Raw genomic sequence first — 14,772 nt, forward strand, 5'->3', positions numbered from 1 at the left:
CGAAACCCAGCCCCAAACACACACACACACACCCGCAGCCTGGCTGGGAGTTTGTGTGTGTGCCCAGGCTGAGTTCCGCGGTGTCTCGCTGTCTCGCACACCAGTGAGCCAGCTCACAGTGTCCCGCTCCTCGCAGCAGTGAGTGTGTGTGAGGAAGTCCGCTGATTGGTCCAAACGTAACGGCTCCGCGGACGTAACGTAACGTCACTATACCCGAAATACGTCACTGTACCCAAGAAGTAAACAATGGAAAAAGAGAAATCTCCAACGAGGCGTTCTGGGGCAGCACAGGCAGGTCTTTTCTGTGTTAGAGTTTTACTCGCTACAGGCTGCACTTTGAGGGTGTGTGACTCTGCAGACCGTTTACATGCAGACAAGCTACATAACACACAAGGGGACGGGTAATAACCAGAAAAGCAGGACATGAGACCTGTAACTCATCTTTGTCCTCCCTGTCTCCCTTTCCGTCAACATTAATGACAAATCACAGCGTCTTCCTGTTATTCCTTCTTCACTTTCCCCATTGCTCTCGTACACTTCATGCTGCGGTGAATACTCATGCAAGGTTGTGATCTTTAAAAACGAATATCCAGGAGAAAAAAACTCGAAAGGAGTGAGGGTTTCTTTGACTTTTTCAAAAGAAAATAAGTCCTCCAGTTGCTTTGGAGAAAAGTGTTCTGCTGTAACGTGTGTTCAAGCGTGAATGAATACTATGTTCAACATGAAAAGGTGTCTGTTTTAAACTACAACCTCACGGTGTCAGACAGAGGTTCGCTGGGACAGCTTGAGGGTTCGTTTCCATGCGAAAGGGCACATGCTTTGACAGATGTTGAGGCAAGGAGTCATGTATTTTCCCTGAGAAACTGGCCTGACCTGTAATACGCTCTCTTTTATAGAAAGCTTCTTGTTCCTCCGTTGTATTCCCCACGCTCAGACACAATGAAGTCTTTGAGCCAATTCAAGTAAAGGAATTCAGCTAAACAGCGACAAACAAGCCCGAGCTGAGAGAAGATTGTTCGATAGTCCCTCACAGCATTGCTTCATTACTATTGGCTGGGAATCAATAAGAGACTGAACTCTAATTGGTTCCCAAAGACTGCAGAAACACACACTCCTGCAAAGCACCTATACATAGAGATAGATACACATACCATTTGGGAATAGCAAGTATATGCATTGGATCAATTCTAATTTTAACTAATGTATTCATTACAGCTCAGCTCTCAGTGCTGTCAGTGAGAAACACTGCAGAGATCTTACAGCTGTATTTGGGTAGTATAGTCCAAAGATAAGCTGCTATTACCTAAAAAACAAACCTCTTCTATAAAATAAATGGTTAAATAACCTCCCTTGTAAGTTATTGCTGTACTGTTGAAGCAAAGTATTTACACACTAACAGAATACAATATTCTCTAAAATATAAATTGCATATTTGATCTCAAAGGCCTCACTCAGTGTTTATCAAAGAGGATTTCTACGCTATTGTTGATTGCATAAAAAGGCCAAAACCTAAAAGAGCTTATTTCCCTCTTGCATAGTCCTCCATTGTCATCCAAACAGGATTAAAAACAACTTCCACTGTCGGACGGTGAGGTATTATTTTGTTACAAAGAACATGGGCAGTGAAATCCTAAATGCATGCCTCTTGATAAATACATACATATTCGCACCAAATGTGTGGTAATCCAGGAGCTAAAAATAGTCCCCAGTATTTATTCCTGTTTAAGAAACATTTGTTAAAAACTACTGTGCCTAGCTGTACAATGACAAATGGGAAACCGAAGAGCCGCAGACAGTGTATCAAAGTAAAAAAGTATTTAGAGAGGGGGACACAATGTTGGTTTTAGTTTCTTTATGGGATTTGTGGACAGTAAGAAAATGCCAAAGTTAAGATTAAGCCGGTGTAAAGTATTTTCTTTTCTTGTTTGTTTCTTTAATTAAATGTTCCATTATGTCCATCCACTCATTTAATATGTTGGGAGGCAGATGCATTTAGTCATAAATTAATCAGTCTAGAGTCAAATGTGTGTTTTTGATTAAAGAAAGGTTTTACTGAATGTGAATCAAGTGTCTATCGCCAGCTTCCAGTCAACTCTATTCATCTTTGAACCTTTGAATCACTAATTCATCTCAGAAAATGTAAAATGTGTACACTTTGGGCGACTAAGTTTAGAGTCAAACAAACGGCCTCACAAACACAGAAAGAAATACACCAGGAAAGACTGCTGTGCGTGCGTGCGTGCGTGCGTGTGTGTGTGTGCGTGTGTCATGCTCCAGCCCTGCCAACAGTGACAGCATTAATATTTCAGCTACATGGTGGAACAAAGTGACGACTGGATTCCCTTAACGGCCTCACTCACTCTTTTAGATACAAGACACACAGACGCCCAGAAAGGCATGGAGACAAACAAATGTCCGTGGAAAATGCCCTCTCAGATGTTCACTCATGACACATGACACAGCTTGTGGCCTGAGAGGGATCGTAGCTGCTATTAAAAATGGATTAGCTGTCACGGTATCATTTTCCCCCAAGGTCAAGTAATTGAGAAATTGGCTGCAGAGATGAGAGAGATGGAAAGAAAGCTCCTACAGTCCTTTATTGTCATTCAGATATGGAAAAAAGCAGAGAGGGTGGGGATAAAGGGCTGGCAAGGAAAGAGATGTATCCATAGATCAGAAAGATGACATGAAGAAAGGTATCAGCGGGAAGGAGAAACAAGAGAAGAGAGAGCTCCTCGTATTAACTACAGAGCATTTTTTATAATATTTCTCATCCTGTATCTAGATCACTTGTGATGCCAAACTGTGGATGAAGTGCAGCAGGCTACTTAAAGAAGAATATGTAATAAACCGGTGTAATGTTGACATGGCTTATGTGTTTGTGATCCAGCCTGGTTCAAGACAGGCATGCTCGCGGCTCTGAGGCAGAGCTTTGAACTAACTGCTGACTGCCGCGTGCTGACATGCCCACCAGCACAACGGTTCACATGCAGATGTTCAGCAGGTGTAATGTTTATTATGATCACCATTCTTTTAGCGCGTTACTATGTTGATAAAAACAACTAATGTGTAGTTATACTTACTATGTTTACCATTATAGTTTCAAATGCATGGTTATATTTAATTATTAGCACCAAACACAAAATACAGAAAAAAGCCTGCAATTTAAGAAGGTTTTACAAAATAACACCCTTTTTAAAATGCAATGCTTCAAATACTCCAATATTTCAATCAAGCGGACTGAGAAATCGACAGCCTTGCCTCTTTTAGGGAATAACAATGCATTGCCTACAATCACCGTTTGGAGGTATTTAGTCATAAAGCATGAGACACATTTGATGATGCCAGATGAAAAAACGATCACCAACGTTGCTACAATTTATCCAATCCAATGGGGAACGTACATGGCAGCACCAAATGATAATTCATCCAATAGTTGTTGAGGTATTATATTGGATGTTCTGATTCAGGCTGGACCACAGTGGTGGACCTACAGTACCGACTGACTGATATCATTCGAGCCATAAAGTGTCAAGTTTCTGTGCCTGCAGTGTGAGCATGGAGGAAGAATTATACCTCCATCATTTAGCAGCCATACAAGCATTAGTCCATATATCAACTGCTGCTAAACGACACAAGATGAGTATTTAATTACCAATGTAGATCAATTTAATGGAATTACTTGACATCCTTAGTATTTTGTTTTACGTTTATTAATCATCAGGCAGCTTTAAAAATGTGTCCTTGGCAGTTTCTGCTATATTTATGTGCAACTCTGCCACTGGTTTTCTAAGTGATAATACCGTATACAGCCTAATTTCCTCGACTGATAGGAATCTCCCCAGCAGTCAGGGGTCTGAATGGAGGGCTCCCAGCTGGCTGATTTGATTAAAGTGAAACGGAGCTTACCAACAACACATGTAGAGAAACACGGCGTATAGAAATAACAGAGGGTAGTTTGAGATACAGACGCCAGTCAAAGAGGTCCACTGAGGGAACCGATTTGATTCGACATCCCTCTCCCCCTCTCTCTCTCTTTCTCTCTCTCTAACATACACACACAGCATCTGACCTGTGCAGGTTGATTTCCCCTGGCTTGAAATGTGATGTCTCAATCTGTTTTCTGCCATATTAACATGGGGGAGAACACTAACCCCCCATCACACCCGCGGACATGCCCATATTCAGAGGGATGTCTCCTACTCACTTCTACCAGGGGCTTTGCAGCTTCCTTGACATCCTTCATTGTACACTATAATCCTATATAAATGTGTGAGCATGCAAGCCTGTGTGCATGAGTGTATGTGTGTGTGAGTGTGTATGACTGTGTGCAAATGCCGACCCCCACTGCAGGTGACATTTGTACTGGAGAAATGTCACCGAAACCATTTTCCTTCCTGTGTGTGTGTGTGTGTGTGTGTGTGTGTGTGTGTGTGTGTGTGTGTGGTGTGTGTGTGTGTGTGTGTGTGTGTGTGTGTGTGTGTGTGTGTGTGTGTGGTGTGTGTGTGTGTGTGTGTGTGTGTGTTGTGTGTGTGTGTGTGTGTGTGTGTGTGTGTGTGTGTGTGTGTGTGTGTGTGTGTGTGTGTGGGCATGCTTCAATTGATTTTGAAGAACAGGCTTGTAATGTTCCAAATACCAGAATATGTTCCTGCCTCGGTACCATGTGCCGTCCTTCTTTTATCGCCTGTTTCTTATCAAACCACACCAACACTGGTCAAACAGGGAAATAAATAAAATAGCAATCAAAATTGAAAAGTTTAAAGATTGTTAATTTAGCTTATATTTGCATAAAGATTGAAACGCCTTGCTCTGTCCAAAGATAGCACAATCCCAATATCCACACAGTTTAAAAGTTAAATCTTGTTTGCTTAATCTGTACAAAAACTGAAGTGTAAAAACAAATTGTTGTTTGCAGGGGGTTGAGTGCCAGGCTAGTTCTTGGTCATGAGCCAGACTTACCGTTTCCTTCCTTTTCTCTACGTAAAAATATCCTAACAGTCTTTTTTGCTGTACTGTAGCTTCATATTTAATGAACAGATAAGTATGCATCCTTTCATCCTTAAAAGATGAAGCTCCTTCTTTAACAATGACCTGAAGACATTCTAACTTTTTTTCAGACATTGTTTTTCTTCTCCATTTCACAGTTAATGTCTGATGGGCAGGCTGCAGGCAGGGCCACAGAAAGACAGAGGCAGTAGTGTCTAGAACGACTGCACACCTTAGTCAGAGATCCATCATATCAAAGATCATACTACAATTCTAACTGTGAGATTTCCACATGACTGTGCAAAGAGGGATGTCTGACAGTTGTAATTAAACAGAGGTAGCAGCAGGCATTTGTACACAGCACCGTGGGCCAGACGAGCGAATCACTGCCATCCCAAGATCACACGAAGTCATAGTGGGATGACACAGAAGCCAGACTGAGAGACAGACAGACTGTGGGAAGACGCGTGTGTGTGTGTGTGTGTGTGTGTGTGTGTGTGTGTGTGTGTGTGTGTGTGTGTGTGTGTGTGTGTGTGTGTGTGTGTGTGTGTGTGTGTGTGTGTGTGTGTGTGTGTGTGTGTGTGTGTGTGTGTGTGTGTGTGTGTGGGTGGGTGTGTGTGTGTGTGGTTTATATAGTATACTTGTAAGGGATTTCTCTGTATAATAATGTCAGTATATTTTGGCTGCTGTGTGAGTGAGTGTGTGTGTGTGTGTGTGTGTGTGTGTGTGTGTGGTGTGTGTGTGTGTGTGTGTGTGTGTGTGTGTGTGTGTGTGTGTGTGTGTGTGTGTGTGTGTGTGTGTGTGTGTGTGTGTGTGTGTGTGTGTGTGTGTGTGTGTGTGTGTGTGTGTGTGTGTGAATCTGTCTCCCTGACAACTGAGGGGACATCTGTCACCTCCATATGGAGAGAAAAAGAGATAGAGACCCAACGGAGGAGCGAAGCAAAAATAAAAACACAAAAGAATCAGACGACAAAAAGACAAATAAAATATGAAAAACCATAGCCTAATATTATGGAGAGACTTCTAGACTAGATATAGAAACTGTTCCTCATGTAAAGGCCTTTCTACATATGGCACAAGTTACATATACACTTTTTTTTTTGCTTTATCTCTGCATCCAACAGCTTTTTGATTAATATTTGTGATGTAAAAATATGTTTTACCTGGGTTAGTTTTTTCTTTTTCAAATCAAAGCTCTTCTTAATGGTGGAGTGAGGAGGATGACACTAATTTAAAGGGAGGCAGGGGACAGTCACATCAGTCACGGGAAACAAGTAGAAAAGAGTCAGAACTTAAACCCCGACATTGTGACTGTGTGGAAGTTACTTCAAAAGTTAGTCAATTGCAACTTTTACATTTGTGGTTAATTTACGGTTCTGCAGCTTGTGAATTTCTCCTGGGTATCAATAAAGTATCTTTGATATATTGATATCATAATTAATTTGCTGATTATATATTTATTTTTTTACAGAAACTTGAAAGTAACTAGTAACTACCGGTAGATAAGATACTATTAAAATAAGATTAACATTTCAATTGGAAAAATACATATAATCAATTTAACAATTTAACAATATCCATATTCAGTCAGCTGCAATTTGTGAAAAGTAGTAAGTAGCAGAAAAGTCTAAAAATTAAGCTAAGAAATAATGAACATACAAATAAAAAGTTAGCCATGTATTAATTTGTTGAAATATCTAAACATCTGGCTTAAAATATTGTAACAATAGTCGGAAATATTGTGAAAAACGTCTTTATGAAAAGGTTGGTAAGCGATGATTGAGAGCACAGCAACAGAACAGCAGCTCCCCTGGGGTGCTTCAAGCTTTTGTTGCATGTCAAGCCCCTCTCTCTCTCACCTTGATTCTGTCTGTCTTCACTATTGCCCGTCCAACATCATCAGTTAGACAAACACTCACAGTTTCATACTCAAAACTACTAAACTACTGTGTACCTGGCTGGGACCCCTCTCCTGCAGTAATGCACTTGGCTGTTTGATGTCTGTTTGATTTTGTCCTCCACAGTCATTCTTTTTCTAGCAGTGCCAGTGAGGACACACACACACACACACACACACACACAGAATCAGCGAGCCTCTCACTCAAACTGTGGAGGAGGGGTCACTAAAAACTCATTACATGGACGATCAATATTGCACACACTTGAGAAGCATGAAACCCCCCCACATCCCGCACACACACACACACACATACGTTTCATCAACTATAGGCAACAGTGACAGATGACTTTTGTCAGCCTGAGATGTGTTACCGTGGTAACCATTAGGCTGCATTCCTGTATGGTACAGCAGGGTGGACACACACAAACGATCACACACACCAGTATACATTTAGATAAACCGGCCCAAGGTCATGATAAAGTTCTACAGATCAATATTTTTGCAAATTCCAGTGCATAAAAACCAAATCTCAACAAAATGCTGTAACTGAAACCTGAGCTTTTTATACTTATTCTAAATAAAAATAATAATCAAAATGTATATATAATAGTAATAATACATTTGATTTATCAAGTGCTTTATCAGGTGCTCAAAGACGCTTTACAGAGGTAAAAAAGATAAGATAAAAAGTCTAATTACAATGAAGCAATAAAACCACATTCATCACAAGGACACGGCATCAATCACACATTAAAAGCTGCTACTAGAGCCATCCAAAACTAAAAGCAACAGATCGTCACAAAACATTTAACTTCCTGTCAACTTCTCATAAGGACTAAATCAACCCAACTTCCACGGATAGAGATTAAGCTAATTAAATGTCACTCTCCAGGATGAACAAACACAGAACATACATTATCTTGTGAACAATGGACACAGGTGTATTTGGACAGTCGTCGATGCTTATCTGCATGGATTAAAAAGAAACTGTCACATAATAATTTAAAGAAGACTTTAAAGGTCCCATATTATACTGTTTTTCATCAAGATATTATAGGTCTCAGATATATACAAAACACGTCTCTGTGTGTTTGGCTCTAAACACCAAACAGATCATTGCAGCATTACCCATAATCCCCTCTGTTTCAGCCCTGTTTCAAAAGTGCTGATTCTCTGGCTGCAGTCGGATAGTTTAAAAATCAGCTCCTAAATTCTAACCCTATCGTCTATTCCTTGACCTCTGAGTGAAACGTCACGGGGTTAAGGGATAGTGGATAGGAGAATTCAAAAGGACTTAGGAGAAGAGACTGCGGTACTTTAGAAAATCCGAATGCACTTTCACTATCCGACGTGTTTATGATGCGCCAGCGGATGTCATGAATGTGCGTCTGCTGCTGTGGGGAAACCATGGAAACCACAGTTTTCTATACAGCGGACTACAACATGGATGTTTAATAAGAACGAGGGACTACTGTGAACTCATCTAGAGACTCTGCACCGTGCTCTGATGCTGCTGCTTTGCTTTATGAACGTGGACAACAGAGAAACATATTCTTCATGACCAAAGTTGGAATTGAAATAAAAAAGGAAAGTGAAACTTATGCTCGCCACCCTCTCCCTCCGGTCCACATTAATACAAATGATCCCAATACATATGATTGTATGAACTAAAGATCTTAAAATCAATACAAATGTATTTACTATAAACGTTAGTCCTTAACATCTATCACTGTGTATATCACCATTCAAACATCTTTTAAAAGTTGAACAAACCCCACACAGCTCAGTAAAGACTGAGATGTTGACTTTATTTGATCATTTCAGTAAAAAACTAACGTTCATATTTCTCTCTTTGATTATAATACTGATGAACATTCAAAACAAAGCACTTTGGCAACTTACCACCTATGTTTTAAAATGCTTAATAAGCACCGTAACTTTCATGATATCATTTCTCCGTCATAATCGGTTGTTTCCATGAACGGCCGACTGTTGAGTGACGGCAAATGCTGCGGCTGCAAGGCATTGTGGGGCAGCATTTTCGCTTCTCCTGTCGGTTAGGGAGGTCCAGTGGTTCCTAAGCTAAAGGAGGTTATAAAGGAAGTTTGAAACCTCCTTTCCTTTCATTCTCATCATTCTAGAGAATTCGAACGGCACTTATCATGGCTGCCACTGAGGGACTTCCGGGTCATTTCACTCCTTTAGGAAGGTTCCTAAGCTAAATGGGCTATTCGACTTCAGCCTCTGTCTATTACTTCAGATGAAAATAAGGAGCCCCTCCCCACGCCCCTCTGAGAGAGATCTGGTTAAAAAGAACACAATGGTGCTCTAGGAGGAGATTCAGGTGATAAGGTGTGGGGGGGGGGGGTTACCTTGGTTGGTGATTGGCTAATGGTTACACAAGCCAAAACATCGTTATGACATCATAAAGTGGCCAAAATCTGATCAGCTCATTTTCTGACAGGTTTTTATAGAAATGGATCAAAAAGAGAGAGAATCTTTGATCCTGAAACTTTCAGAGTCTCTTTACACAGAGGGGACACAGGTTGATGTAGAAGAGACATGAAGAAGAGGGGACACATGTTGATGTAGAAGAGACATGAAGAAGAGGGGACACATGTTGATGTAGAAGAGACGTGAAGAAGAGGGGACACAGGTTGATGTAGAAGAGACATGAAGAAGAGGGGACACAGGTTGATGTAGAAAAGACATGAAGAAGAGGGGACACATGTTGATGTAGAAGAGACATGAAGAAGAGGGGACACAGGTTGATGTAGAAGAGACATGAAGAAGAGGGGACACAGGTTGATGTAGAAGAGACATGAAGAAGAGGGGACACAGGTTGATGTAGAAAAGACATGAAGAAGAGGGGACACATGTTGATGTAGAAGAGACATGAAGAAGAGGGGACACATGTTGATGTAGAAGAGACATGAAGAAGAGGGGACACAGGTTGATGTAGAAGAGACATGAAGAAGAGGGGACACAGGTTGATGTAGAAAAGACATGAAGAAGAGGGGACACATGTTGATGTAGAAGAGACATGAAGAAGAGGGGACACATGTTGATGTAGAAGAGACATGAAGAAGAGGGGACACAGGTTGATGTAGAAGACATGAAGAAGAGGGGACACAGGTTGATGTAGAAGAGACATGAAGAAGAGGGGACACAGGTTGATGTAGAAGAGACATGAAGAAGAGGGGACACAGGTTGATGTAGAAGAGACATGAAGAAGAGGGGACACAGGTTGATGTAGAAGAGACATGAAGAAGAGGGGACACAGGTTGATGTAGAAGAGACATGAAGAAGAGGGGACACAGGTTGATGTAGAAGAGACATGAAGAAGAGGGGACACAGGTTGATGTAGAAGATACATGAAGAAGAGGGGACACATGTTGATGTAGAAGAGACATGAAGAAGAGGGGACACAGGTTGATGTAGAAGAGACATGAAGAAGAGGGGACACAGGTTGATGTAGAAGAGACATGAAGAAGTGCATTTTGCACAATAGGTGACCTTTAAGTCCTTTGTATTCACCTTTCCCAGTCCAGGGGTATCTTTGATCTTGTTGGCTGCCCGCAGAAGGCAGGGTGGAGCCGGCGGGGGGGCCATCAACAGGGCGGAGCTAAAGTTGGTGGGGAACAGAGGGGGGTCACATGACGGCGTTGATGGTGTCACTGGGGCTGTAACTGCGGTGGTCTTCTGCTTCTTCTTCTTGGACGCTAAGTTCAACTTCTGTGCAGCTCTGAGAGAGGGAAGCAGAGAGAAAGAGGAAAGGAGATAAGTCAGGCCATCAGTTAGATTCATCGTTAAAACTTTACACTCTATCACTGTAAAAAATATATTGTTAACAGGAGGAGGAGGACAGGATGGTGCACAGATGTGGCTCGAATGACGTCCTTAAAGTCTGCAAAATAAAAACCATGGCAAATATGGTAATTGCAGATGGAGCTCTAGAACACACCCTTCCACACACACACACACACACACACACACACACACACACACACACACACACACACACACACACACACACACACACACACACACACACACACACACACACACACACACACACACACACACACACACACACACACACACACAGTCACACACATACGCTGCTGTTTACACATGTAGCAACATCTGGAAGGGGAGTGGTTCATTTGCTTTCTTCCCGCTCAATTCCCCGCAGCATTCAGCTCAAAAGGATTCACCAGAAATTATATTTATATATACTCTCCATCTGTTCTGCACTCAGATGCTCCTCATTCGCTCACTTCTTTTAACTTCAACTTCCAAACTTCTCAATCTCACTTCTTTCTCTTCCCGTTCTCCTCGCGCTTTCATTTCTTACTTCAACACCGCAGGTTCTTCCTGTCTGCCTCTCGCTGCACAACGCGTCTTTAGTCTCTTACTTGTTCTCCTCCCTTTTATAACCCTTTCTTTGTTTTGCAGCAGAAACACCACATCTCCATTTAACAGACTGAATCTATGATTCAACCTACATGAGATGAGTTGAGAGAGGAGATTGGTATGACCAAGCACCAGTGGTGGAACAAGTACATTCACTTACGTCCTGTACGTGGGGTAGGTGAGTTTGAGAAACCGGCTCGAGATACACTTTTTGTCATATTCCATGGAATGCTCTTAACATCCCGATAGCAATGAATATCTTCAGTGCTTTGACAAAAAATACATTAAAAAAGTCATCTGTGGAAGCCGTGGCACTGTAAAAAGCACGACCAATCATCTGAGCCGGCCCGGCTAAAGTAACTGGATGGCCTACCTGCCTGTCAGCCTTCCATCTGTGCACAAACTTATCTCGTGCCCTCATTGGTCATGTGCGCGTTCGTGTGTGTTGGAGGAGGGGCTCTGTGAGGAAGTGACAGATTTGTTCCAGCTGTGTATTTTCAAATGCTAGCGCACTCGAGCTGGTTTCTCCAAAATGACCTACCCCACCTTTAAAGACATGTTTCTGGTACTTGTACTTTAATGGCATTTTTGAATTTTACGATCATACTTCTATTTCAGTACAAGCCAGTGAAATATTACATGTTTTACTCCACATTTATCTGACCTTCATAGTTACTTTTGAGTTATTAAAGATGTTGTATTTCTTACCTTCATTAAATACAATGCATTGTTTTAGATCAAACAGGTGGTGTCCAATGTTTGAAGTGATTGACCTGTTGCAAAGCAGCACTGTATAGTTGTCACATTTTAGTTACAAAAGAGACAATTCTCCAACATGTAAACAAAAACAAAAGGTTTAGATCTCACATTATTGTCTCATCTATAGAACGACTGGACTAATCTAGCAAAATGTAAATAAAGTAAGAAGAAAAATGCTACTACGCTGATACATCCCTTCAAACTATGATACTTTGCGTACATTTTGTAAATGTGCTCTACAGTTTTCTCACGATCAGTTTTTGTCAAAAATGAAGTTTGCTTATCATGTGATTAATTAAGTTAGCATTGATTACTGTTGGGGAATATTTTCCAAGGCCCATAACTTTGACCCAGTTTATCAGTTCAAACTGTCCTGACTGAGCACACGCACCTCGTGACCTTGGCTGCTGTGCTCTCAGTGTTCTGTCCCCCTGTTCCTGCCTGTTGGCGTCAGCTGATAGAGGTGTTATGATTCTATCTCGTTATGCAGCATGTTGATGATGCTCTCGGAACTAGCTAAATACACGGGTCTGGGGGAGAGTTCTTCAGAATTGACGTGGCAACTCCACCGTGCAGTCAGATCGTGGCTGCTGTGACTTGTGATGTGAAGTCTCCGGCCGAAGCTCCAAATAAACCTCCAGTGTTTGACATCAAAGCTCCTGCTCTTTCCGAGTCCCACTGCATTGCTGCTGCACAGAAGTTTCCCTTACAATTACCGTTAATCTTTGTCAAAATAAATACACAACCGAGCTAGTGCACAGAGGTCTAGTAGAGGATGAGTAGTATATCATATATAGATGTACCGTTAATTATACTTTATTTAGTTTTTGTTCGAAGCATCAATAACTCCCTGGACATGGCTGTGCACAAAGACGAGGAAAGGTTAAGTGAGAGGGATCCCGGGAGAACCCAAGGATAGTAAATATGCAGACGGTAATTCACAGTACGTGATTTATTGTCATCAGTTAAAACATGTGCGTATGCGTCAGTGTTTTTCCTTTTTGAATTTATGAAGCTGCAATTAAAACAAGCAGATTTACGGACAAACTGAGATTCACAGAGCAGCAGTTAACGAGACTATGAAATACAAGAGCTCCAAAACGTCTCTGGTAGGGATCTCTGCTTTAATCTATTCTCTCGTATATTTCTATGATTATAAGAGAGCCAGAGAGAGAGAGAGGAGACCTTGCGGCCTGACACGCTCTCAGTCAAAGAGCCATATTCTCACACCATTGGCTTTCAATTAACTGCAGCAGGTTACAGAAATGAGAGGGAGAGAGATAGAAGAGAGGGGGGAGAGATGTGGATCCAGTGACCCGGAGAACGACGAAGCGTTTCACCATTTGACTAGCTCTCCCTGGAGAATTGTGTGTGAATTTGTATGTGCAGGAGTGTGTTTGTGACTGTGCTGATGTGTGTGTGTGTGTGTGTGTGTGTGTGTGTGTGTGTGTGTGTGTGTGTGTGTGTGTGTGTGTGTGTGTGTGTGTGTGTGTGTGTGTGTGCATACTGTATGAAACAAAGCCCCACAATGAGACCACTAATTGGTTTCTCATGGTGTGAAAGCCACGCTCTCATACGTATTGCAGCGAATGTGATCAGAAGCAATTAAGGGGTTTCTCATTGTATGACTGACAAACCTCCCATGCAGCATACATGTGCATTACATTTCAAATTTAAAAAAATTCCATCCTAAGAATAATTATGGTATCAATCATAACTGTGGCTTTCCTTTTCTCCATAAAAAATCTTGTTTTAGAAAGATGTGCTTGAGTTACATAGTTATTATGTACAGATGGAACAAGTGGCTTTAATGGATTCATGCACCATTACTCAGCTGCGGGAGCTTTTTACTAGCTTTCTAAACAAAACATGTATTACATTATTTTGTGATTGTTTTAAGAAGAGACCTTTCAAATCCATCAACCACAACAATTTAGTAATGTGTATTCTAATGTGTATGTAATATTACCCTCTTATGTACTCTCTCCTTGACTGGTTTAATCTATGGCACAATTCAAGCATGGTGGACAGACTAGTACACACACACACACACACACACACACACACACACACACACACACACACACAACAATTGGTAGCGTTTAATGACAAGTGGCCTGGGATTTGGCCAAGTGGATCTATTCCAATCCAACCCTAAAGTGAAGAGTGCTTGTTTGTCATCCATCTACTCCATCTCTACATCCATCAGCTCTCACACCCCCATCCTAATTTTCCCCCTCCTTTTCTCCATTACCTTCATCCATTCCTCCACTCTCCACCATCCTTCACTTCCCTCCTACTCTTTCTTTTTTTAAATCCCTCTCAATACAATCATCCCCTTATCTTTCCTCTCTATTGTATCCCTCTCATTATTTCCATCCTTTCATCCTTTGCCTTCTTCTCTGCCCATATATCCACCCGTCCATCCCGCCATCCATTCAGCCGTCCTTACACGTATTGATCCCTCCATCCATCCTCGCCATCTTCCCTTAAGTCCCTTCATGTGTCTCTTGTTAAAAAGCAGCACAGGTCACACAGATAGGCTGACTACTAACATGCTGCTGCTTTGTTTTCCTCCTCCTTCAACACAACTACAAACACTCTCAGTTGCCACACATACAAAGACTCACTTGCAACACACAAACACACACAGTTGATGTATGACTTGTGTCTCTGGGCTGTGTTGCTGGCCCAGTGGCTAATTAAATTCT

At 41.7% G+C, this 14,772-nt stretch overlaps 1 protein-coding gene across 1 annotated transcript in view; it reads right to left on the reverse strand.

Moving 5' to 3' along the window:
- The window catches only part of kif26ba (kinesin family member 26Ba), a 111,588-nt gene that overhangs the window by 34,436 nt on the left and 62,380 nt on the right, over nt 1–14,772 (reverse strand). Inside the window, exon 5 of the mRNA XM_034075609.1 lies at nt 10,424–10,631. Within this exon, the coding sequence (XP_033931500.1) occupies nt 10,424–10,631 (208 nt within the window). The remainder of the gene's footprint in view (nt 1–10,423; nt 10,632–14,772) is intronic.

This window comes from Pseudochaenichthys georgianus, chromosome 3 (genome assembly GCF_902827115.2).
Source record: "Pseudochaenichthys georgianus chromosome 3, fPseGeo1.2, whole genome shotgun sequence".
Lineage (NCBI taxonomy): Eukaryota > Metazoa > Chordata > Actinopteri > Perciformes > Channichthyidae > Pseudochaenichthys > Pseudochaenichthys georgianus.